General features: G+C 43.0%; 2 protein-coding genes across 2 annotated transcripts in view; one reads left to right on the top strand and one right to left on the bottom strand.

Moving 5' to 3' along the window:
• PDIA2 (protein disulfide isomerase family A member 2) overlaps window positions 1-13,683 on the top strand; it is a 35,467-nt gene extending 21,784 nt beyond the window's left edge. The window contains exons 8-11 of the mRNA XM_089658239.1: window positions 1,329-1,449; window positions 6,448-6,629; window positions 9,720-9,809; window positions 13,459-13,683. Of these exons, the coding sequence (XP_089514365.1) occupies window positions 1,329-1,449; window positions 6,448-6,629; window positions 9,720-9,809; window positions 13,459-13,542 (477 nt within the window). The 3' untranslated portion in view covers window positions 13,543-13,683. The remainder of the gene's footprint in view (window positions 1-1,328; window positions 1,450-6,447; window positions 6,630-9,719; window positions 9,810-13,458) is intronic.
• Window positions 13,684-15,924: 2,241 nt separating this feature from the next.
• Window positions 15,925-26,844, bottom strand: part of AXIN1 (axin 1) — a gene marked incomplete at its 5' end in the record, with an annotated part of 54,547 nt that continues 43,627 nt past the window's right edge. Inside the window, one exon of the mRNA XM_089658266.1 lies at window positions 15,925-25,478. Coding sequence (XP_089514392.1) covers window positions 25,352-25,478 — 127 coding nt within the window. The remainder of the gene's footprint in view (window positions 25,479-26,844) is intronic.

Below are 26,844 nucleotides of genomic sequence, written 5' to 3'. Positions count from 1 at the left end.
TGGATGAAACGCAGATGTAAATGAATGTAAGTGGATGAAAAGTGGAGGTAAATGGATGTAAATGAATGTAAATGAATGAAAAATGGATGTAAATGAATGTAAACAGATGAAAAGCGTATGTAAACGGATGTAAATGAATGAAAAGTGGATGTAAATGGGTATAAACAGATGAAAAGCGGATGTAAATGGATGTAACCAAATGAAAAGTGGATGTAAATGGATATAAACAGATGAAAAGTGGATGTAAATGGATGTAAACGGATGAAAAGTGGATGTAAACGGATGTATATTATACAGTATTTATTTATTATACATTATTTATATAGTGCCAGAAAGGTTTGCTCAGCGCTGTACATTATAGGGGGGAAAGAACATGAGACAATACAGTAACAATACAATACATGAGGGGTTCGAGGGCCCTGCTCCTTAGAGCTTACAGTCTAGGAGGGAGGGGGTAGTGGTACAGGAGGAAGTGGCTGTGGGGGATGGAGTGGTAGGAGGAGTGGAGGAGATCGGCTGTTAGGTGAGGGTGGGGTAGGCTTCCCTGAAGAGATGGGTTTTCAGCGTGCGCCTAAAGGTGAGGAAGGTAGGTGACAGACTAATGGATTTGGGTAGTGAGTTCCAGAGGATGGGGCAAGTCCTGGAGAAGTCCTGCAGTCAGGCGTGGGAGGTGGAGACCAGGGAGCTAGAGAGTATAGAGATGTAAATGGATGTAAACAGATGAAATGTGGATGTAAACGGATGTAAATGAATGAAAAGTGTAAATGGATTTAAACTGATGAACAGTGGATGTAAACAGATGAAAAGTGGATGTAAAGCGGATGAAACGTGGATGTAAATGGATGAAAAGTTGATGTACATGGATGAAAAATGGATGAAAAGACTGATGTAAAACGGATGTAAACGGATATGAAAATGGAGGTAAAAAGTGAAGTCTTGATCTGTTTAGCTCTGATTTTGAAAAAAGAAAAAAACGCAACTGAACTAATGAAAAAAACGGAACGCCCGTGTGAAAGGACCTGAAGAGAGGGGCAATCTTCAAGTGGGAACTCTAGTTCTGGTGACTACTAGGGATTCCCTCCTGTTGTGACTATGGGACAGGAAGTGAAGGGAAATCTCTCCCAACGGGATACAGATGGCAAACACAATCCCTAACAGGGGTTCTAACCCTCCCTTTATCCAAAATGAAGAGAGGTGGAGATGTGGTGAAGGCCATCAGGAAGGGGTCCAGACGAGGGTGTCGTAAACGCCCGGGCTGGACATACATGCTCTGCGTACCCCACATGTACAATAACTGACCCATGTATGTTATGTTACATTGAATACAGCAAAATCTGCTGAGCCAGGAGCTGCCGGAAGATTGGGACAAGAAACCCGTCAAGGTCCTTGTGGGCACCAACTTTGAAGACGTCGCCTACGACGAGACCAAGAACGTGTTTGTAGAATTCTGTAAGTCCGTAGAACGTTTTTCAGCAGCACAAGGCTCGGTGTTCAGACGTTACCTGGCCATATCCTCAATGTCTGATTGATTCTGTTCAGCTAGAAAAACAAATGTTGCAGATATTCTTTATGGACGCTAGATGGCATCTACTGCTCAGAATCCACTTCAGTTGTATTTCCACTTTCTGCAGCCAAATTGGGATAACGCCTACTTCATATTTGTCACATGTCCCCCATTCACATACCGAACTACAAAAAGAAAATCAATTGAAGCTTAGGCTGGCCATACACTATACAATTTTCTTGAGATTTTTGGTTTAGATTGACCAAAAACCATATAATAGGAGGTCAAACCTAAACAACGCCTTCAATTGTATCCAAATAGGCCGGCCCTTGTTCTACATAGTTGAAAATTGCACAGAAAATTGTATAGTGTATGGCCGGCCTCACTCTCAAATGTTCTTTTTCTGGAACTTCCAGCAAAGGAAAAATCCTGCTCCGTTCTTTTTGTTTACTGTGAATGGGCTGTGGAGCTTTGTTTGCCATAATGAACCCTGTCCGTACTGCAGGCAGATATCTTCTCATCTGTGGTACTACATTTGAACACTGTCCTAACAAAGGGTTGACGGTTTAAAGGCCGAGCTTCCCGATTGTATGTTTCCTCAGTCAGTCCCCAGCCTTTCTGCTCTTCCCTACTTTCATGTAATGGTATTGAACTGCATTAGGTTTTAATGTTTTGTTGTATGATAAAATCTAGTGGCAGTTTTTGGCCACTACAACTTGTTTACTAATGTGATTTTGGTATTTTCATCTGTCTTCCCCTTCTTGTTTAACCACTTGCTCTCCAGAGGATCCCCCACCCCTTCCCGACCAGGCCATTCTTTGCGTTACAGAGCTGTATTGCTTTAACTGACAATTGCGTGGTCATGCAACGCTGCAGCCAAATAAAATGTATTTCTTTTTTTCCACACAAATAGAGCTTTCTTTCGGTGGTATTTGATCACCTCTACGGTTTTTATTATTTCCCGCTATAAAAAAAAAAAAAATTTTGAGGAAAAAAAACGATATTTTTGACTTTTTGCTATTAACCACTTGCCTACCAGGCACTTATACCCCCTTCCTTACCAGGCCAATTTTCAGCTTTCAGCGCTGCCGCACTTTGATTGACAATTGCGCGGTCATGCAACATTGTACCCATATGAAATTTTGATCATTTTTTTCTCACAAATAGAGATTTCTTTTGGTGGTATTTAATCGCCACTGGGCGCTTTACTTTTTGCGCTATAAATTAAAAAAAGTGCAAAAAATTTGAAAAAAAAAAAAAAGTTTATTTGTTTCTTTTATAAAATTTTTCAAACAGGTATTTTTTCTCCTTCACTGATTTGCGTTGATGAGGCGGCACTGATGGGCACTGATAGGCAGCACTAAAGGGCACTGATAGGCAGTACTAATGAGGTGGCACGGATAGGCGGCACTGATAGACAGCACTAATTAGGGGTCACGGATAGGCGGCACTGATATGCAGCACTGATAGGCGGCACTGATAGGTGACACTGATGATGGGTACTGATAGACGGCACTGACTGGCATCACTTCTGGGCACTGACTGGCGGCACTGACTGGCACAACCCCTGGGCACTGACTGGCAGCACTGCTGGGCTGCACTGGTGGGTGGCACTGGTGGGCAGCACTGGTGGGTGGGCACAGGTGGGTGGCACTGGTGGGCACAGGTGGGTGGCACTGGTGGGCACAGGTGGGTGGGCACAGGTGGGTGGCACTGCTGGGCACATGTAGGTGGCACTTCTGGGCACAGGTAGGTGGCACTGCAGAGTGGCACAGGTGGGTGCACTGCTGGGCACAGGTGGGGGCACTGCTGGGCACAGGTGGGGGCACTGCTGGGAACGGGTGGGCGGGGCTAGTGGGCGCACTGCTGGGCGGAACTTGCGGGTGTCACTGCTGGGCACCGATCATCAGGGCACTGATCATCAGTGCCCTGATGATCGGTGCCGATCCCCGCTCTGACAACTGCCGGTTCTCAGCAGTACTTTCCTCACGATCTGACAGCGTGAGGAAAGTGCAGCCGAGAACCGGCACTTGCATTTCCCTGTGATCAGCGTGTCATTGGACACCGCTGATCACGTGGTAAAAGGCCAGTGGGATCGGCCTTTCACCACATCACGTGATCAGCTGTGTCCGTAGGACACAGCGATCACGGAGATCGCCGGGTGCGCGCCCCCTGGGGCGCACAGGAGAGCGCGTTCTAGGAGGACGTCATATGACGTCCACTCAGAACTAGCCGGCCGCGGTGAAGCCGTCATTCGGCTATGCGCGGTCGGCAAGAAGTTAAACAAGTCCAGTAAAAAAAAATGAAAAAAATCAAATTTCCTCATAAATTTAGGCCAAAATGTATTCTGCTCCATGTCTTTGCTAAAAAAACAAAAATCCCAATACATGTAACTTAATTAGTTTTAACGTGAAAGTTATAGCGTTTACACATGGTAGATAGATACTGGGCTTTTTTAAAAAAAATTGTTACTATAATGGCAACAATCAGCGATTTATAACAGAACTGCGGTGGGCATTCTGACACAGAGGGGAGCCGACTTGGTGTCACTGACATCCCCATTGACACCAATACAGTGATCAGTGCTAATAAACAGCTCCGACCCTGTACTAATGGCACTGGGCAGGAAGGGGTTAACATGAGGTGCGATCAAAGGGTTAACTGTGTGCTGTTTTACATGGTGTTCTGTGTGTGTGCTTCCCTGTAAGCACACAGCTTTGCATAGCTGTGCACAGCCATGCAAAGCAGTGTGCGGAGCTGACAGGGAGGAGAACTGTTTTGTTAACTAACAGTTCTCCCTCCCGTCAGAGATCCTTGGCAATCACTGGGCGTCGGTGAGTAATCACCAGGAGGGACCTGGTGATTGAAAGCCATGTCCCTGAATGGCATGTTCGCGCCCCCTGCCCGGAAATGCAAAATCATGTATATACACGTGATTTTGCGCACAGCTGCCGCCCTGTAGCAGTATTTCTGCTATGGGGTGGAGCTGAAGCAGTTAAAGCAGAAATGTGGAAAAAAATAAAATTAGCTCATGCAGTGCGGCTGTACCAGCAGTGCAGGGCTCAAATACTTGTTTGTTCTAGCAGAGAGAACAGTGAAGATATACTCACCTGACCCACCCATCCTCCCTGCACAAGACCGGTCCTTTTGGCTCCTGCCCCCCCCCCCCCCCACAGTCCAGAAGTCTTGTAAATGGGCTGTTCCTGATATCAGCACACTCAAAGCACACTCCACAGACAGGAACAGTCCACCACTGGACCAAGGGGGAGCACGGTTTTCCATAGGATCCGTGGGTCAGGCGAGTACGAGCTTAGTCCTCAATAGAAAAAATGAGCAGCTAATCCATGCAGTGGAGGTGCCTCCACTGCATGGCTGAAAAAAATTCTAACTGGAGTTTTGCTTTAATACTAGTTAGTTTAGTCCTAGCTAGACCCTCCCCACTTCTTCCATGTTCAGTCGATGTTAGTGATTAACAGAGACAGGGTTTGGGAAAGTTATTGCCGTCTTACACTTAAGAGACTGTAAGAACATCCTCTGCACTGTAATTAGCTGACGTAATATTGCATTGGATTCAATTTCTGTGTGCAATTGAGGAGTTAAGCTGCCTGTGGATGGTGCCAAGTCAGTAGGTTACCATACTGTCCGGACAGACGGGGCCTAGGGAGGTATAAAGCAGCATTTTAAACAGAACACTTTCTATTGTGGACAGTCCCTGTCCAAAAGGAGATGATGTTCTAAGGTCCCTATCTCAGGGGAAGGGGTGTGTAAGGGGGAAAGTTCACCTTTTCATTTTTTGGTGAAAAAGTGAACTTACACTTTAACAAAAAACATTATCAGGACTTTGTAATTCCCTAATGGCAAAAAAACTGCTTTCCCTATCTACCCACAGCAGTGTTCACTCCTAACCCACTCCTCCAGGGGCGGACTGACAACTCATGGGGCCCCCGGGCAATAGGGGATCATGGGGCCCCTGTGTCCTTGCCCAAACTCAAAAAAGCCTATGAAAAAGGTACCAGGGGCATCTCATGGGGCCCCCTACTGACCCCGGGCCCTTGGGCAGTGCCCGAGTTTCCAAATGGTCAGTCCGCCCCTGCACTCCTCCCTCCATCTACATAAGATGCCAAGAACAGAGCCGAGTGCCGGGATGATGTAACTCTAGTGCATATGCACAGGAACTGCACCATCATATTTATTTGTAACAAATGTTGAATTCCATTTATAATTTTCCTTCCACTTCACTATTATCTGCCACTTTGTGTTGGTTTATCACATAAAATCCCAATAAAATACATTTATGATTTTGGTTGTAACATGACAAAATGGGGAAAATTTCAAGGGGTATGTATTTTTTTTCAAGGCACTGTAAAAACAAATGTCAACAAGTCCATAAAAAAAAAAGTTATAACGAAGTTAACAAATGCATCCGTTTCATTCACATGACACAATAGTAGTTCGGGCCCATGGGGAAATTAATTAAACTTTCAAATTAATTAGATCATTCAAATTCAGATAACAAATGCATCCGAATGTTGTTCTATTCATTAATTCGGATGCACATGATGCCAGTCAATATTGTCCAATCAGCTCATGCCATTTCCCATGGTGGCTTGGGCAAGCATCCGAAAATATTGAATCCTTCCCATTCAAATCCATCTGATTCGATAACATATCGAATATATAGCAATCTTCCAAAAAATTTTGTTTTTTTTTAATCTACCCGGAGTAACAAATATATTAAATAAATTCCAGAGATACGAAAACGAATTCCGAAAACAAATCGGTTCAACATAATGAAAATGATAAAATGAAATTCTTTAATGAATGAATGCATCCGAAACAAAAGTTTCCAGTGTGTACATGTCTAATTGGGTGGTTTGAATCTTCACAAAACACAGACGATTGATTTGCTCCTCTAATTGACATACCCTTGTAATTCTTTTCAGATGCTCCTTGGTGCACTCACTGTAAGGAGTTGGAACCAATCTGGGAGGAACTGGGAGAGAAGTACAAAGATCACCCAGATGTCATCATTGCTAAAATGGATGGCACAGCCAATGAAATCGATGGGATGAGGGTGAGAGGATATCCCAACCTGAGGTTTTTCCCTGCTGGACCAGGACGTAAGGTATGCAGGGCTGTTAGAAACCACAAAGCCCCATAAAGCCAACCTGACAGCCCCCCCAAATAAAAACACAGTTTGCTATGCTTCAGTTATGAATGAACACAGTGATTGAATGATTGATACAGATCACTCGTTGTGTTCATTCAGGAAAAGATGTGGATGGCAAATGTGAAATATTTACCAGACCTTTTCCCTATTTTCCATCTTGAACGATCCTATTGTGTGATGGCAGCTGCAAGTGGGAAGGAGAGAAGGGAAGTTGGTAGCACTGTGGGGGTGGAGGCACACAGGGGAGCCTGGGCAACAGGGGGAAACCTATGGTTCACAGGGAGGGTGATGGGTGCAGCGGGGGGCAATTACTAGAACCAATCCCCTGTATGGCTCTCTCTGCAACGGCTCAAAGAGCAGTGGGAGGGAGAGGAGAAGAAGCCAGCTTTCAGCAGAGAGAGTTATACAGGGGATCGGTTCTAGTAATCCCCCCCCCCCTCCCCCATTGTGCCGATCACCCTCCCAGTCCACATCAATTCACCCAGCTGCCTGGGCCCCCCTGCTGGCCTGGGTCCCGTACAGGAGGATGGGTGGCACCCCCTTATTTACAGCCCTGAAGGTAAGACTCTGATAATAAAATGCACACATATACTCTACTGCCAAAAAAGGTTGTGGACACCTGACCATCACACCTATAACAACTTGTTGGACATCCCATTCCAAAACTACTGACCTTACTGTTAGGTTGGCCCCCCTTTTGGGGATATAAAAGCCTCCACTCTTCTGTGAAGGTGTTCCAAAATCTTTTTGAGTATGTCCAATCCATTCACCCAAAATAACATTTGTGAGGTTAGATTCTGATGTTGGATGAGAAGACCTGGCCTTCAATCAGCATTTCAGTCCATCCCAAAGGTGTTCAGTAGGGTTAAGTTCAGGGCTCTGTGCAGGACACTCGAGTTCCTCCACACCAAACCGTGTCTTTACGGAGCTGGCTTTGTACATCGGAGCACAGTCATGCTGGAACAGAAAAGGGCCTTCACCAAATTGTTACCACAAGGCTGGAAGAGTACCATTGTCAAATGTCTTCAGAAAAGGGCCTTCACCAAATTGTTACCACAAGGCTGGAAGAGTACCATTGTCAAATGTCTTCAGAAAAGGGCCTTCACCAAATTGTTACCACAAGGCTGGAAGAGTACCATTGTCAAATGTCTTCAGAAAAGGGCCTTCACCAAATTGTTACAAGACTGGAAGAGTACCATTGTCAAATGTCTTCAGAAAAGGGCCTTCACCAAATTGTTACAAGACTGGAAGAGTACCATTGTCAAATGTCTTCAGAAAAGGGCCTTTACCAAATTGTTACCACAAGGCTTGAAGAGTACCATTGTCAAATGTCTTTGTATGTTGTAATGTTAACAGTACCCTTCACCAGAAACACCTGGACTCATTTAAATCAAATGGTGCCTCCTGAGCATACAGTGTGGAGGGAGGGAGTGTGGTTCGCACGCTTTCAATAAACTAATAAGTATATACCGATCAGCTATAACATTATGATCACTGACAGGTAAAGTGAATACGACTGATTACCAAGTTACAATGGTACCTGAAAGAAGGTGGGATATATTAGAGAGGAAGTGAAAGTGTTGTCCATGAAGCTGATGTGTTGAAAGCAGAAACAATAGGCAGGTGTAAGGAATCGAATGACTTTGACAAGAACCGAATTGTAATCACTAGACAACTGGGTCAGAGCAACTCCAAAATTTCAGCTCTAGTGGGATGTTCCTGATCCGCAGTGGTCAGGACTGACCAAAAGTGGTCCAAGGAAGGAAAACCTATCAACTGGTGGCAAGGTCATGGGCGGCCAAGGCTCATGATGCACATAGGTAGAAAAGGCTGGCCTGTGTCGTCTCATCCAAAAGAAGAGCTACTGGAGCTCAAATTGCTGAAAAACCTAATGCTGGTTCTGATAGAAAGGTGTCAGAACACACAGTGCCTTGCCGTTTGCTGTGTATGGGGCTGCATATCCACAGACTGGTCAGATGCCCTTGCCAACCGGCCAATTTACAATAGGCACATGAGCTTCAGAACTGGACCACAGAGCAACGGAAGAAGGTGACCTAGTCTGATCATGTTTGCGTTTACATCATGTGGATAGCCAAAGCGTGTGTGTCACTTGTCTGGGGAAGAGATGGCACCAGGATGCATTATGGGAAGAAGGCAAGCCGGCGGAGGCAGTGTGATGATTGGTCTAGTGGTGTCCATGCCACAATGGGTCATGGCTGTTTTGGTGGCAAAAGTGAGATCTGCTCAATATTTGGTGGGTGGTCATAACATAATGTATGTACGCTGCTCAAAAAAATTAAAGGAACACTTTAAATCAGAGTTTAGCATGAAGTCAATGAAACTCCTGGGATATTGATCTGGTCAGTTAATTAGCAATTCTTCTGTCAGTTATGGCTGCAATCTTTCTTGGTCTACCTGACCTTGCCTTGGTATTAAGAGATCCCCGAACTTTCCACTTATTAATAGGTGATTTAACAATACTGATTGGCATAGTCAAGACTTTGGACATCTTTTTATGTCCTTTTCCATCTTTATAAAGTTCCATTACCTTGTTACGCAGGACTTTTGACAGTTCTTTTCAGATCCCCATGGCTCAGTATCTAGCCTAGTCAGTGCTTCCACGTAAGAGCTAACAAACTCATTGAGTATTTATACACTGACACTAATTGCAATTTAAAAAGCCACAGATGTGGGACATTAATCTCTAATTGTCACTTTAACCCGTGTGTGTCACCTTGTGTGTCTGTACCAAGGCCAAATATTCCAGGGGAGGGAAACTTTTGATCCGGGCCATTTGGGTGATTTGTTACCATTATGATTTAAAAAGGAGCCAAACAACTATGTGATAATAAATGGCTTCATATGATCATCATCCTTCAATTAAAGAGCATTTTTTGGCATGATCAGTCATATTTTCAATATCAATGCCAACATTTCACAATTTCTGCCAGGGGATGCAAACTTTTGAGCACAACTGTATATATATGTATATCACTTAAACTCAACTGCATCTAAGTGACAAACTCTTTTCTTTATCGTAAACAGATGATTGAGTACACTAAAAACAGAACAGTGGAATTATTTTCCAAATTTCTCGATAGCGGTGGAGTGCTACCCGTGGATGAAGAGGAACAGGTTAGTACTTCTCTCCTCATCGGTAGAGATGATTTAGATAACCCAGGACACTGTTCATGCACGAGTCGGACTTTCTCTGATAAAACCAAGGAAGGGCTTATGAAGCACCAGAGGTTGGGGTGATCTCCCCTTGGTTCCCAAACTAATATTTATCTCTAAAGTACCTACTGTACAAACAATATGTGAATGTCTCACTCACCAGAAACAATTGACCCCGGTTAAGGTGGTCAGGTACCACTATGTATAATGAGTATTAAAGACCAGCAATAGGCTATCCTGGGTTAGACCTCCCGGTCACCAGGGAATCACAGAGAACTGCCCCCAGTTGGGTGATCACAAGACTCTGTGTACACCAATGGTGGATGGATTTTTATTCCCAGGCCCTCCTCAAAACAAAGGTGATGCTCCAAGCAGCTCAAAATAAATCACATGAATTATAAACGTTCTAAGTGTGGTATTTATTGAAAATTGCATAGCAAATACATGTATAGCTTTACACTCGCATGTAAAGGTGCCCAAAGAACCGGCACCAGTTGGTACAGCTTGTGTAGGTATGTGTTCCAATAGTATGGCCGGCGTGCGCTCCAAGGCTTGTTTTTGATAGGCTGGATGTGACGTCATGGGACCCCGAATGTGACGGGATCATGCTTCTACGTATGTTTTGCCTAGCGCCGTCCTCAGGAAGTAATCAGACCCGCTGATAAGGGGGGGGGGTGGTCTAGCAATTTCACATGTCTGTGTGGTGGGTGGAAAAGCGAACGAATTTGGAAGCCCACAAACCATACACAGGCTGCTCACTGCTGCTGTCAGGCCTCGGTAAACGTGATTTTTGGTTTATGAATGAAAATCTATTGAAAATAATGCCTCGGTTTACAAATTTTTTTTTTGCAATACGTAACAAGTTTCCCTAGGATGTATTGCGCCTGGGAGGTTTTATAGCGCCGCCCCCCGTGCATGCTGGAGTCTGTGGGTAGCAGGTGGCGTCAAGTGTGGCGGTGTTGGAGCGGTTTTTGCATCGAGTTTTGGAGCCATTCTGGAAATTTTTTAATCATGTCCCTGTACAGTATTTATGCCTTTAAACATTAGCCGCCCGGCCAATGGCCATTTGGCGGCTTCAGATGTGCTCCTCCATTCCTTTGCACTAGTGCAGAGCGGCGCAGCAGTGCGATCTGTCGTCGGCCGTGCACCTCGGACACGGCCGATGACAGATCTGAGTACCGGCTCCCATTGCTGGTACCATGTGACCTGCTGTGACCAATCACAGCAGGTCACATGACAGTTGTATACATGGATGGCTTCATTCATGATGCCATCCATTGTATACTAGTGCCTAGCTGTGAATGGTCACAGCTAATCACATGCACATGTCATGTGATTAGCTGTGACCAAATCACAGCTAAGCACAAAAAAAAAAAAAGAAAAGCTGAATGAATCGATTTCATTCAGGTAAATGCTTGCTTATAGCAAAGTAATTCTTTGCTATAAGCAAATTGTGTAAAAAAAAAAAAATACTGATCACTTCCCCAAAGTAGTACAATGTTACTATGGTAACATTGTACTATTTTGGTCATAGTAAAATATGAAAAAAAATCTTAAAAAAAATAAAAAAAAATGTAATAAAAAATTAAATATAATAAAAAAATAAAAAAAATTAAAAAAATTATTATTTTTTTTTTCATACTGTCACCAGTGTCCCTGATCACCGCCATGCCAGTTATATGATGACGCTGTACTGCACTGGTGGCAGTATGTAAAAAAAAAAATAGTGAAAATTTTTTTCATTTTTGGAAAAATTATGACAAAAAAATACAACTTCAAAAAAACTCGCCATGCCTCTTATGAAGTACGTCGGACTGTCTACTCTGCAAAAAGGGGTCATTTGGGGGATATCTGTACTGTTCTGACATTCTTGGACCTCAAGAAATTAGATTGGCCGTCAGTACTTCAGGATTGATCAATATTCAGATCTATACCATAGTTTGTGAACTCTATAACTTTCCTACAAACTAAATAATACATCCTAATTTGGGTTATTTTCACCAAAGACATGTAGCAGAATACATCTCGGCCTAAATTTATGAAGAACAATTATTTATTTGTAAACTTTTATAACAGAAACAAAGAAAAATGTGTTTTTTTTTCAAAATTTTTGGTCTTTTTTTGTTAATTTAGCAAAAAATAAAAACCCCAGCGGTGATTAAATACCACCAAAAGAAAGCTCTAGTTGTGTGAAGAAAATGATAAAATTTTAGTTTGGGTACAGTGTTGTATGACCGCGCAATTGTCATTCAAAGTGTGAGAGCGCTGAAACCTGAAAAATGGCCTGGGCAGGAAGGTGTAAAATTGCACGGTATTGAAACGGTTAAAGTACACTTTATAAAGAGTTTTGAACAAATAAAAGACTTTTTTTCTCAGCTCCGGAACGGATTGTTTTCAGTGCATTCCTATGGGAAACTGCGTTTCGGTTTTAGAATTTTTCGCAATACGAAAAGTCCCAGGAACGCAATTAAATTTGCAAACCTTTATGTTCAACTGGGGATCCTACAAACAACACACTTCCTGTTTCAGGGTGAAAATACTCACTGTACTGTAACTTTGAGGGGGAAGCTTTGTCATAGGACAGGCAGCATGTTCTGACTACTCCGTCACCGGTTCAGTCATGCCCCCGAGACCTATATAAGGCATTCATTGTAATGACATCAGTATGAGGCGGGTCCCTTTGGTAATGTGCGTGTGTACGAAACGCGTCAGTTAGGAGCCTACGTGCTGACGTCACGCCGCCGAGTCCATACGCTGGTCCGGCGGCCATCTTTGTGAGTGATTTCACTGCTTGCTCATGTCATTGCCCACGTGGTTGCTGCAATTTTTAATAAAAACATACAATATATTGCGCTGCTTCCGGGCTCTATTTGTGAGCTCTTCCCTTAGGAGGTACTTTTATCCTGGTTGGACCAGTGACTGGTGGAAGGAAGTGGACAGATACGTTCCTAGGAGTCATTTCCATTTAATGCTGGCTTGCTTTTTTACTTCTGGAGAGTGCATAGTGGTGGAGTATCATCACAGAAGTCACCGTTATTACTGGTCACTACTGGTTCACATCACATGTTGGACAATTCTGGTCATTATTGGCACATGAGTTTTTTGGGGATTATATTGAATTACATTCCCATATTTGCTATTCATTATTGTAATATGCTGGACAATTCATTTTTGGTTATTATTCTCATTATTTTGGTACACTAATATTGTATGGTATTGTACAACATTCAATTTCCCACACTTAGCGCTGCACCTTTTTTCTGTTTGTATACTGGAAGTGGAGGGTTTGCCACATTGTGCCAGCTGCTTCCATTTTTCCTTTTGCGCTCACTGTTCACATTTTTATAATGTTCTGACTACAGGACACCTCCCACTCTCATCTCAGTAACATAGATTTGGAGGTATTCTGTAGTTCCAAAACAATTTCTGTTAATATTGTTTTGGAGGACATTGCAGAGTACAGGGCAGCCCCGGATTTCTAACAGGATCAATGAATGTATTTTTGTTCCTATCCAACAGATCTAATGAAACATTTTTATTTGTGACCTAAAAGGGAAGAATATGTTCATTAAGATGTACATATGCTTTAAATATTTTCTGTTATATACAGATTATAGAAAATCTAAAAGATGAACGGGGAGGAGACATTAAAGTGGAAGATGTTCCTCCTGAGAAGTCCAAAGATGAATTGTAGAGCCGCCAAAAGAAAAGCAACTTAAAATGGTGGATGCGGATTGGTCACGCTATTTTTAAGGGTTTCTCCCTTGTTGAACTTTAAGTGGTGTTTACGGATTTCTATTTACTGAAGACAATAAAAGTTTTTACAATATTAAAATGTGTAATGTGTTCATATTTGGGTAAAAGGGGCTTTTCTACATCACCTGCAAAATTTTTAGAGTTGCTCCTAAATGAGAACTCTTACCAAAAGTTTAAAAACTGGATAAATCCCCCAGCCTGCGGGTCACAGCAGAGTGGGGGGTTTGCAGGTGAAAGGACAATCTTATTGCTGCCAATGCTGGCTGTAGCGCTATCTAGTGGTAGTTGCTGTCAGTGGCATGCTAACTCCGCTCTCTCCTTCTTAGGGTGGATGACCTGGCTGGTTCTAGGTCAAAGTGGGTGGAGCTGTGCAGAGCAAGCTCCTGCTGAATGTGTGGCAGTGCGCTGCTCAGTGCAGTTGAGGATGCTTCTGATCTCTCTTCACCTTTTTCTCCTCTCCTCCCTTAAACCATCATCAACTGGTATACAATGGAACTCTTCCAACTACCAGTGAGCCTGGGGGGGAAGGGGGTATATATGGAGTTGGGATGCACAATAAGGGAGTAGAGGGACTGAGGGTGCACAGTGGGGGGTGTATGGAGTTGGGGGCAGAATGAGGGGATCAGAGGATTAGGTGTGCACAATGAGGGGGCGGGCGTAAAGAGTGGGTTGTGCTCACTTAGGAGGGCGCATGGAGTGGATGAGAAAGTAGGGCACAGATATTCCTACTATGTATCATATATATACACACACACACACACACACACTATATTGCCAAAAGTACTGCCTTTCCACACACATGAACTTTAAACCCAGTCTTAGTCCGTAGGGTTCAATATTGAGTTGGCCCCGCCCTTTGCAGCTATAACAGCTTCAACTCTTCTGGGAAGGCCATCCACAAGGTTTAGGAGGGTGTCTATGGGAAGGTTGGACCTATCTTCCAGAAGCACATTTGTCAGGTCAGGCACTGATGTCGGGGGAGGAGGCCTGGCTCGCAGTCTGCGCTCTAATTCATCCCAAAGGTGTTCTATGGGGTTGAGGTCAGGACTCTGTGCAGGCCAGTCAAGTTCCTCCACCCCAAACTGGCTCCTCCATGTCTTTATGGACCTTGCTTTGTGCACTCATGAGCAGTCATGTTGGAACAGGAAGAGGCCATCCCCAAACTCTTCCCACAAAGGGGGGAGCATGAAATTGTCCAAAATGTCTTGCTATGCTGATGCCTTAAGAGTTCCCTTCACTGGAACTAGGGGGCCCAAGCCCTTCCCTACACCATAATCCCACCTCCACCAAAATTAATACTTGGCACAATGCAGTCAGGCAAGTACCATTCTGGCAACCACCAAACCCAGACCCGTCCATTGGATTGCCAGAGAAGCACGATTGGTCACTCCAGAGAACATGTCTCCTCTGCTCTAGAGTCCAGTGGCGGCGTGCTTTACACCACGGCATCCGACACTTTGCAATGCACTTGGTGATGTAAGGCTTGGATGCAGCTGCTCGACCATGGAAACAAATTCCATGAAGCTCTCTATGCACTGTTGTTGTCTAATCTAAAGGCCACACGTTTGGAAATCTTTAGCTATTGACTCTCCAGTTGGCGACTTCTGCGCTGACCCCGCTCTGTCATGTGACGTGGCCTACCGCTTGGTGGCTGAGTTGCTGTTGTTCCCAGTTACTTCCACTTTGTTATAATCCCACTAACAGTTGAGCGTGGAATATTTAGTACCCAGGAAATGTCACGGATGGACTTATTGCACAGGTGGCCACCTATCACGGGACCATGCTTGGAGTCACTGAGCTCCTGAGAACGACCCATTCTTTCACCAATGTTTGTAGAAGCAGTCTGCATGCCTAGGGGCTTGATTGTATACACCTGTGTCCATGGAGGTGATTGGCGCACCTGAATCTAATGATTTGGAGGGCGGGCCAAATACTTTTGACAATAAAATATATTTACGTTTTTGGTTGTAACTTGACAAAATGTGGAAAATTTCAAGGAGTATGAATAATTTTGCAAGGCACTGTAGTGTGTGTATTTATATATATATATATTTTTTTTTTTTTTACTTCAGCATTTTGGAGGTGATCGATGCTGCAATATGACAAGGTCTTATATCTCAGGATCATCAACTAAACATATGGTGGGGGAATAGGATATCTATAACTAGTGACTTTGTAGCAGGTATACTTGAAACAGTGGATTCTATATCATTGAATGAGCAATAAAAATAAGCATTCCATGCTGCAACCCTTTCTGTTTTTGTGTATAAATAGCTCATACAGCATAAAAATGTATTTACTAGCAATTAAGTACACAGAATGAATTTGTATACATATATCAGTTTATTATTTTATTAATCTCCAAGTACCTTTAAAAAAAAAAAAAAAAAATGTACAAGACAGTATCTGTTGGGTAATGATCCGTGATATGGTAACTTCATAAAACCTGATGTGCTTTTGGACATTTTTATTTTTTTTCCTTTTTGTTTTTATTTTTAAGAAAATGTACATATTTACAGAGAAAAAAACAGTTTTTTTTTAGAAAAAAAAAAAACATGGAAAAGTAAAAGAAAATTTTTACATGTTCCCTGGATAAAAAGCAAAACATGTCAAAGACTCACTGGAGAGCTATATTTAAAAAAGGCACCGTGTGACAGTTATGCAAAAGATCAAAACACACACGCACGCACGTTTCCCTCAGATTTTCAACCACCACGTTTTATCAAAAAAATGCTGACGCTAGAAGCAACACTTTGGCTTTTAAATTCGATTCAAGAACTCGTTTGTGGTTTATGGTGATTCAACTGAAGTTTGCCAAGAATACGGATGCATCTAAGTGTGATCAGTAAAGCAAAGAGGACATAACTGACCTGAACACTCTACCAAGTCTAAAACATTGACCAAAAATGCATCCTAGTACCTATTCAAATTAAAAAGGAATTTCATTTAATTAAAAAAAAAAAAAAAAAAGGGCAAATATCAAATATGTGAAAAATAAGTACCAAGTGAAAATATGCTTTCCATATCATTCCGATAAAATAGGCGCCACATAGCCAATCAATTTACAACTTTCACATCATCCGCCATTTAAAAACAGCTCAGATGCTGAAAAGTTAAAGCTGAACTCCAGGCAAACATAGCTCTGCCACAGGACAAGGCCTGGAGGGCAGGAGACCTGCTTTTTTCTGCTTCAGTTAAAAGTATGAGATTGTAAGCTCCCAGGATCAGGGCCCTCCTAACCCTCTTGTATTGACCTGTATTGTCTCCCGTTATATTGTAAAGTGCTGAGCAAACTGTTGGCGCCATATAAATCCTGTATAATAATAATAAGACATTATTAAAAAAAAAAACACATATTATACCCACCTAGGAGGATGCAGCATCGGTCAGATTCTGCATCTGTCCCCCACCAGCATTGCAATGAAAACAGAGCAAAGACTGCTGATTGGTCAGTTCTCCCCCTCCGCTGTGATAACAGAGCGGAGGGAGAGAACTGAGCGATCAGCGGTGTTCACCATGACTGCCAGTTACTGGCTCTTTTCTCTGTCGCTCCAGTGCTCACTGGAGCGCTGGGCTGAGGAGGGGGCCAGGAGGGGATTGCTCATGCTATCGGTGGATCACTGAAGCCAGGTGCAGATCCAGGATTCTGGGTCAATCCCAACCATGTGGTTGGGATACTTTCAGAGCCTGGACAAACTGAGTGACGTCAGCCGACAGCAGACTTTATCTCGCTGTCGGCTGAAAATGGGTCACAGAAGTGCAGAACAAACCGCATTCCTGTGATCCACAGGAGAAGTACAGCCAAAAAAGCTTTGGCTATACTCTACGTAATACAAGTCTTGTCCCTCCCTTAGTTGGTGACAGGACAGTGAAAGGAGAAGCAGCAGACTGATGAGCTCATCTCTCTGTTCTCTCCTTCTATAAGCATGTTCATTGTTAGCATAAGTGGTTGGCGCCTTGTGCTGCTCCTCCCTCTCTAAATCCGAGCATTGCTGTACAGGGGACTGGGGTCAAATTCCACTACTTGCATTAAAGTAGAACTACAGGCAAAACTTTATCCAAAATGGAAAAAAAAGTAAGGGAAGGTTATAACCCCTGTGAGTGTATTTTTTTTGCCATCTGGGTCCCATTGGGGAGATTTCTCTTTACTTCCTGTTCCATAGCCAAAACAAGTGAGCGAAAATCCCTGCAAATTAAGGGAATCCCTTGGGGCCCCCCAGGTCACCTCATTGGAAGATTTCCCCTCTTTGACTTTTCTGGGGACAAGCCAACATTTGGTGTTTCGTTTACTTTCACTTTCGATGATAATGGTAAACAGCACAAATAGAGAGGGTGATTCTCCCTGATGGGGACACAAACAGCAATAAAAACTGACAGGGGGTCTAATCCATCTCCGCTCTATCCAAAACTGAAAAATTGTTTTACCTTTAGTTGTACTTTAACTTATGTCTTCTTTATTGGTCTGGAGTTCAGCTTTAAGTAAACTATAAAGAGCCAAAAAAAAAAAAAAATCGGAGAGCTTCCTATACAAAAAAAAAAAAAGGAAGTTTTCATAAAAACCTAAAGAGCATTTTTTTTCCTACTTCCTAAATAGGAGTCAATCAAATGCAAAGACATATGTGGCTTGGGAACAAATCAGAAAGCACACTTGAATGCACAAATAAAATGAGTATTATACACATTAAGCCTTGCAACACAGAGCTTAATTGCCAAAAAAAAAAAAATGTATCGGCTCCATGCACACTAGTGTTTGCAGTTCCTAGAAGCTGCCGTTAGCATTTTTTTCTGCTCCTAGAAGCTAAATCATGTTTTTCCTGTGTCCATGCACACAACTTTAGGCTATTAGTGTTTTTTTTTTAGCTTCAGCGTCTAGGAGCAGAAACAAAACATTTTTTGTAGAGTTTTTTCAGCAGAAAAAGAAAAACCACTAAACACTCCTAAAAGCTTTTTTTCAAGCTCTACATGTACTGTAAAAATGCTAATGTTAATGTTCCTAAAAAACTATTACCAGCATTTTATGAGTCGAAAAAAACAAAAACACACTGGTGTGCATGGGGTCTTAAAAGGCCAAAACAATAGTCCTTGTGTGATAGTGAAATTTAGAAAAGCAGGTAAATCAAAAGTGAGGGAGGGGTTAAAATAATTTTCTCAATTTTATGAAAAAAAAAAAATCAAGCAATATATGAAAATGACAAAAATAAAATTTAAGGTCTGGAATAAAGGGGCAAATTGTTTTTATGAATTTAGTTCAATGATCTTTAGTTCCTAATGACAGGTATGGTTATTAGGGGAAAAAAAACCCAAAAAAAAACAAAACAAAAAAAAACAAAAACAAAAAAAAAACAGGGTTTGGGGAGGAGGGTGATAAGAAGAAATTTCCATCAAACCTTGGGCAAAAAAAAATTGGTAATGAAGAGGAGATATAGATTTTCAAGCCAACATTCAAAGATACGTATGCATATTTTTTAATGTAAACATCATCGATATATCTTTGCACAAGTTGCATTGTGGTATAGGAATTTGTGTCCCCTTAACCAATAAGCATTTTTTCCTTGAAGCAAAAATTTCATAGTGTTCACCAGAATTATAAAAATGGGCATGCATTGTAATTATGATGGACAAGTCATTTTAATATGACATACCCATACCACTTGGGTGCTATGACTGTTTACAGTCCGCTTTTAATTCAATATAAATATTCTACAACCTGCAAGATTATTTTTATTTTTTTTGGTGAATTGGAAATGGTATAACCTTCAAATTTCATCTGAATAATTCCCCCCTCCGAGGGGGAAAATAAAGAAAAAAAAAAACAGCACATGGGAAATTAAAATCTTACAGAACATGCAATATTCATATATATATTAATATATTAGATAACATAATATACAGAAAAATAAATTTGATTCACAAGTGTATTTAATAATGAGAACATCCCATGAACCTCTCTCTACAACAGTCTACATGGGGTGGGGGGCAAAGCACACAATTAAGGCCGCTTTCAGAGCTTCTCAAGTTTAGTTCACATGAAGCACCATTTTTTTTTTCTAGTGTTATTCTAAATATTGGCTTTTACTTAGAACAAAAAGGACTGCCGCGGTCATATTGTCTTTAGTCAAGGTATTGTGTATTGAATTGTTTGGCTGCTGTTTCATCACAAAACGATTATATTTTGTGAGCAATACTGATAAATGATGGTACAAACATCCTTAACAAGATTCAAAGACGGGGGTGTCAAAATGGCAGCCCTCCAGCTGTTGCCAAACTACAAGTCCCATCATGCCTCTACCTCTGGGAGTCATGCTTGTAACTGTCAGTCTTGCAACGCCTCATGGGACTTGTAGTTTGGCAACAGCTGGAGGGCCGCCAGTTTTGACACCCGTGGTCTAAGAACTCAAGGATTTGAGGTTGTGAGCCATAATACCGGGCTCCTTAAGATGTGATTCAGACCCATGGACAGGTTTGCTTAAGGTAGTCTATTCATTTTGAATCTCATTTAACAAGACTCAACACAAAAAATTCACACGCACTACCCTTGTGCTCCGAAATGTAGACTGTTCACCTCTGTGCATTGTAGGTCACCTGCATTCGCTTCTACTGTACGAGTGAGCTGGGTGCCATTCAAAATAAATGGAAACCCCTATTTACCGCCACTTCATATCTACGCAGCAATGTAAATCGAAGTTTAAAGCAGTGCAAAAGGCAGCGCTCAGTAAACTTTAGCAACCATATAATACAGCATTTATAATACAGCAACGTAGAGCAAATGCTTACCTACAAAAGAGAAGGATTGGTAAGGTAGATGCTTGGGGTTGATGGTGGACCTAACGAGTATGGCAAGCTTTGGACTAGACCTCTGCTGGCAGCCTGCTATGAGCAATGGCAGATGTAGCTGCAAACCTAATGGGAGAACCATTTTGCAAAGTTTAAAAGTGAATCTATCAGCTTTCAATCTGTTACTATTCTGAAAATGCATATTGATTGGCTAACAGAGACCCTCTTGATTCAATACTTGCTGAACCAACTGGACAGGTTTCAAATTCAAAATTTTCAAATATAAATACAAATTCCAGGCTAGTGAGGCGCCTCTTATATACAACACTTCCTTTTACATTGAAATCCATGCAAGCCGCTACTCACATAGCTGAAATATATATATGGGTTTTATCCTCCAAGGGGTTTGATATAGGCACTCCTGCCAGACCACACAGGTAGCTTCTTGTTAAAGCAGCGCTGGTGCATTGGAAGAACAACCCACCCCCCAGCCAGATGACTGGACAACAGACTAGGCTGGAGGGTGGGAGGGGGTGTTCACACAACCCCAGTCAGCTGACTGAACAACCAATTAGGTTAGGGGAGTGTACACATACCGCCAGTCAGCTCACTGGACAACCAGTTAGGCTGGGGGACTGTTCACACACCCCCTTCCAGGTGACTGGACAACCAGTTAGGCTGGGGGACTGTTCACACACCCCCTTCCAGGTGACTGGACAACCAGTTAGGCTGAGGGACTGTTCACACACCCCCTTCCAGGTGACTGGACAGTTAGGCTGGGGGACTGTTCACACACCCCCTTCCAGATGACTGGACAACCAGTTAGGCTGAGGGACTGTTCACACCCCCCCCCCCCCTTCCAGGTGACTGGACAGTTCACACATCCCCTTCCAGGTGACTGGACAACCAGTTAGGCTGAGGGACTGTTCACACCCCCCCCCCCCTTCCAGGTGACTGGACAACCAGTTAGGCTGGAGGAGTGTTCACACCCCCCCTTCCAGGTGACTGGACAACCAGTTAGGCTGGAGGAGTGTTCACACACCCCCTTCCAGGTGACTGGACAACCAGTTAGGCTGAGGGAGTGTTCACACCCCCCCTTCCAGGTGACTGGACAACCAGTTAGGCTGAGGGAGTGTTCACACCCCCCCTTCCAGGTGACTGGAAAACCAGTTAGGCTGAGGGAGTGTTCACACACCCCCTTCCAGGTGACTGGACAACCAGTTAGGCTGGGGGAGTGTTCACACACCCCAAGAAAGCTGACTGGACAACCAATTAGTTTAGGGAAGTGTTCACATACCACCAGGCAGCTGACTGGACAACCAATCATCAGGCTGGGGGAGGGGGGTTGTTGGGGGGAGTGTTAAGCTGGCCATAGATTGATAGGATTTCAAACAAAAACTCTCAGGAAAATTTGTGCGAAAATTCACAGAACACCTGAATGTTGTTCCAAAGATTTCATCTGTCCTTAACATTTGATTTTTGAATGAATGGATTTTACTGAACGAAAGCCAAATACACTGTTAGAAATTGTTTCGTTCAAGAAAAAAATTTCCATCCTGATCCTTCAATTTTCTTTTTCATCAATGCAGTCAAAAACGTATGTCAATTTGACCCATTAATGATTTAAAAAAGGAACAAACTCTTTCCCTAAGAATTTATTTATTTTTTAAAATTCTACCCATCTATGGCCAGCTTTAGCCAGACACGTTGATAAGTTTCCTCCTCCGACCAGCAATTACAGGAGTCATATTTTAAACAAATGACACTACTACTTACACTAGTTGACTTTATATGTTTAAGTGCCAAACTTCACTTATTGCTGTCCCCGATGTCCTCCTCAAGCCAGCACTGACAGTTCTATTCAGGGCAGGAGGACACTCTACCATTCTGCTCATTTCACGTGAGCCCAGCATGTTTACAAGCACATCATCACGTAGGTTGGACTCACAGTACTCCAAAACTGAGTAACGCTCACACCTCATTATGGGAGTACTGCTCTGTTCTGGAAGAGTTCCTGGGCCCCCGCTGACACCCAGGAGAAGAGCAGAGGATGACAACACAGGACCAGCAGAAAGACTTCAAGAAAAAAAAAGTATGCATGGGGGTAGGAATCCTGCAGCTAGGCCATGTCAATTGCCGTAAGGAAGCAATTTTTGTTTTTTTTCAGTTCTCCTGTAGCAGCCTAAGAGCCTCTGTTGAAGCTGCGGGTAGATTACGTCTTTTTCTACTTCAACAGGTTAGACTTAAAGCGGTATTAAACCAGAACAAAAAATGTAATATAGATGGACCGAAATTTGGCTGGTCCAGCAACAACCAGGTGAATTTCAGTCCATGTATTGCGGTCAATATATTGATCGACTTCTGTCATACAAGGATGTTGGAAAACTTTCCTTGATCAGTGGCTGCAGATGCCGATCAGTGCATATTGACAATGGAGAAGTCCTGCTGTCAGAATACAATGTCTCAGCAGGAAGGATTTCTCTGTCTACCTTGCTTGTGTGGATGGGAGAATCCGTTCCTGTTTTCTCTGATTAGCCTGCTGGCTGATTGAAAAGAAATTTGCCATCTATGGTAACTTTTAGATGAACAAAGTAGCTTAGAAAGGCTTTAGAAAAGAGACAGATGCTATAACTGTTTAATAGTTAAACGGTGTACTTTCTAGCGCTCCAGGAATCAAATGTCAAAGGGCAGGCCAAGGGAACCGGGACAAGAGTAGCCTATGGATAATGCCTCTGGGATGCAGCCCTCCTCGAATGGGGGAAACAACAACTGGAAAAAGAGCAAACAGGTGGCGCAAACACCTCAGAGCTCTGAGGAAAGGGATTCGTCCCTGAAACGCGTCAGAGCCGACCATACTGACAGTCGTAACCCCCTGCCCTTTGTTGCGGTCATCTCTATTATACAAAGCTTTACATACATGCTATGTCTGTATGTTTTCGTCTTTTCTTACTGTCAATAAATCTTGGATAATGCACTAGGTGTTTGCGGCAGCTGTTTGCTCTTTTTCCAGTTATTTAATAGTTAAGATTTAACAGTTTTTATTCTCTTTTGTAGCTAACCATAAAAACACGGTTCTAATGGTTTGTCCCAACATCTGTTCCTGTCACTTCAGCTGGACAGCTTGTCCTTTTGAGGAAACAGAATAACAGAACTACTGGAGGAAATAGCAAGCAGGACCCGCTGAGAGAGTGGTTCAAACAGTACTCCTGTACCAGGCCCATCAGATCAGCACAGGTTTCAACTTGGAAGGTGAATAAGTCCCATGCAGTGTAGTAGAGGCACACCTTACACAGCTTAAGGTGGGTAGGGCTCACTCAGGCTCCTCCCCCATAGCTGTCACTGGATTCAATGGGAATGTCACATGTCCACCTAACCTGATGGGGCTCCATTTTTTTTTAATGGCGGCCCTGACAACAGGTAATGAAGTACAACTATAGGCAAAACCTTTTTTTTTCCTTTGGATTGAAAAGGGGAGGGTTAAAACCAGTCAGATTTTTTTTTTTTGCCACCTGTGTCCCACTGGGGAGATTTAAATTCACTTCCTGTGCCAAAACAGAAAACGAGAGGAAATCCCTGCAAGTTAAGGGAATCCCTTGGGGACCAGGTTACCAGAGCTAGTACCCCCATTGGAAGATTTCCCCTCTTTGACTTTTCTGGGGACAACCCAAAATTTGTGATTTTTTTTTCAAGAAAAAAAATAAACAGGACAAACAGAGGGTGAATCTCCCTAAAGGGGGCACAAACAGCAATAGAAACCTAATACATTCTATCCAAAAAGGATACATTCTATCCAAAATGAAAAAAAAATAAAAAAAGTTTTGTCTCGTTATACTTGAAGTTAAAGGGTTGTCTCAGGAAAACACAAACTGCTGTGTTAATGCTAACTGACTGCACTATAGATGTCTTTTTTTTTTCCATTTTGCCCATAGGTAAACATTATCTAAATATTAAATTTATTTGACTGGTGGATTCTTAAATGTTGCCCTTCTGCGGCAGCCACTTGGTAATGTCGCACTTCATTTCATAATAAAGAGTAATTGAGAAATCCGCCACGAAGAGAGGGAAACCTTTTTAACAATCTTGGAAAAGGCACAGGTTAAACAACAACTACCACCATTGGTGTTAAAGAAACCCCCCAACCTCCTGAGACCCCCTAAAACATTGATTCTACGTGGAGTTGACATGTCAAAACTGCGTTAACCACCATTTGTTTTGCTCATAAACTGCACCAATTCTACTTGTAGACATAACTTTAAAAGCGCTTTTAAAAATAAATCTAGAAATCAAGGTTTTTCCACAATTATATATTTCTTTTCTTTCAAAAAAGATCCACATAGCAATTAGTAAGAAAATGTTCTTTAAAATAAACCAGGCATACAGAAAAGTACCAATGCAGCCTTCTGCCAGGCCAAGCGTGAACACTTAGTGTTTTGGAACCGTAGAGGACAAAAAAAAACTCAAGTGGGAATAGTGAACATTGGAAATGATTCTGAAATGTAAAAAAAGCATTAGCAAACAATGGAGAGAGGAGACTGGTTTGCCTTCGGCAGATCAACCTTTTGCAATGGCTGAAGCTTTTCGGTGACTGCAGCACCATAGCGTTTAGAATTTACATAAGAGCACTGTGACTTTGGAAAACTTAATTCCCGTTATTTTTTTTGTTATTTTTTTTTTTTTTTTAATTTCAATGTATCAAAAATATGCAGCTCTCATAAACAAGGTTCTAGAACAACCTCTAGCTTTAACTGTACACTGCTACATTACATGGACTGCAGCCCCTAAGAGGACAGTGCGGACTGCTTCAACAGGTTCTCTTGAACAGACTCAAGATCGCCTGTGCGGTGATTAACCTTCCGCACACAGGTACCGCCGATTATGACAGCGAGGGGCCGCTGTGACATTGTCTATCTCCAGCATTTTGTTAAACATCTTCAAGTCTGCTTGCACACAGCATATTTGCGTTGTTGGATGGCCTAGTCGATCTTTTCCACCTTGCCGATAATTTTCTCTTCGTAGATGGGCAGAATAGTGTCCTCGTCTCTCACCTCTTCAAAAACCACTCCGCAATCAAATTCGTCACTTACTTTCTTAAAGTAATACCTAAAAACAGAAAAAGAAGTCTTGTTACCAAAATGGTATTTATAGACTCACACACTACAATGGGGGTCATTTATGGATGGGGCATTATTAAATCGCCCTGGAATCACAGGAGAATACTAAAGGAAACAGCATCAACACGGCACGTGACGCTGTCTCTGCAGCATTCTGGACCCACCCAACCAGTACATGGCGCTGTCTTTGAAGCAATGTGGACCTGTCCACTCAGAACATGGCGTCACTCTCTCGCTAGCAACTGGCAGTGTTTTTGGCAGTGAGGGAGTGATGATCTGCTGATCCAGCTAGCAAGGAAGTGACACATACAGGCAGTGGAGTGTTCATCCAGTACATTTTAGTGATCCTGTCACTGGTATAGGATGCCGAGAGTGACATGGACATTACATAAAATCTGTCACTAGATAGAGAGTTCAGGCTTTTATTGACAGCATGCTTATATGACTCATGAGCACTGACACCAGCAAACCAGGCATTCTTTCTGAAAAGGAAACCAGGAATGGCATTCTTCATATTCCTTATGACTGATTACTTTACATTACAGATGGGAAAAAAAACAAATAAGCTAGGAACACATTTAAGGTACAGACAAGTTTGTCTTGATTAAGGGGTTCTGTGGAACGTTAGGGTTCCTCAGTGCTGTATTTAGATTTTGTGCTGCCCTAGGCAACGCAAAAATCCCCAATGAGGGAGCAAGAGTGTCAATAAGTGTGTGTATGTATATATGATTCGCTCTCTCTCTTCTCTTTCTCTTCCTTCCCTCCCTCCCTTCACCCCCTCTCCTTCCCTTCTCTTCCCCCCTTCTCTCCCTCCCCTCCCTTCTCTTCCTTCCCTTCCTTCCTTTCCCCCCCTCTCCTTCCCTTCTCTTCCCTCCCCCTCTTCTCTTCCCTCCCTCCCCCTCTTCTCTTCCCTCCCTCCCTCTTTCGCACATCGTATGGGACTGCACACACACACACCTCTAAGAGTTGCTGATCTCCAGCAGCAGGAAGGGGGAAAGGGGGGAGGTGTGTGCAGTCCCATACGATCTGTTAGTGTATAATGTGCTGGATGGACGACAGGAGGGAGATCCCACAGAACACAACACAGCTCACCTCCTCCGGGCTCTTTCATCTCGTCAGCTGCTGGAGGGAGAGGTACACGCGCATCGCTCTGCAACTGCCCTCCCCCACATCAATTATCCTGCTGTCCGGGCCACTGCAAGAGTATCGATGGTACCCCTCTGATGGCAGCCCTGCATGGCTCTCTCTGCCGCTGCTCAAAAGGCCCCTTCTTCCGGGGGGCGCTGCCGCCCCCCTAAAAATTGTCGCCCTAGGCAAACACCTTGTTTTCCTCGTGATAGATATGCCCCTGGGGT

Source organism: Staurois parvus, unplaced genomic scaffold, assembly GCF_062004578.1.
Source record: "Staurois parvus isolate SC_StPar_1 unplaced genomic scaffold, SC_StPar_1.0 ptg001060l, whole genome shotgun sequence".
Classification (NCBI taxonomy): Eukaryota; Metazoa; Chordata; class Amphibia; order Anura; family Ranidae; genus Staurois; species Staurois parvus.
This window is presented reverse-complemented; position numbering and strand designations above follow the sequence as displayed.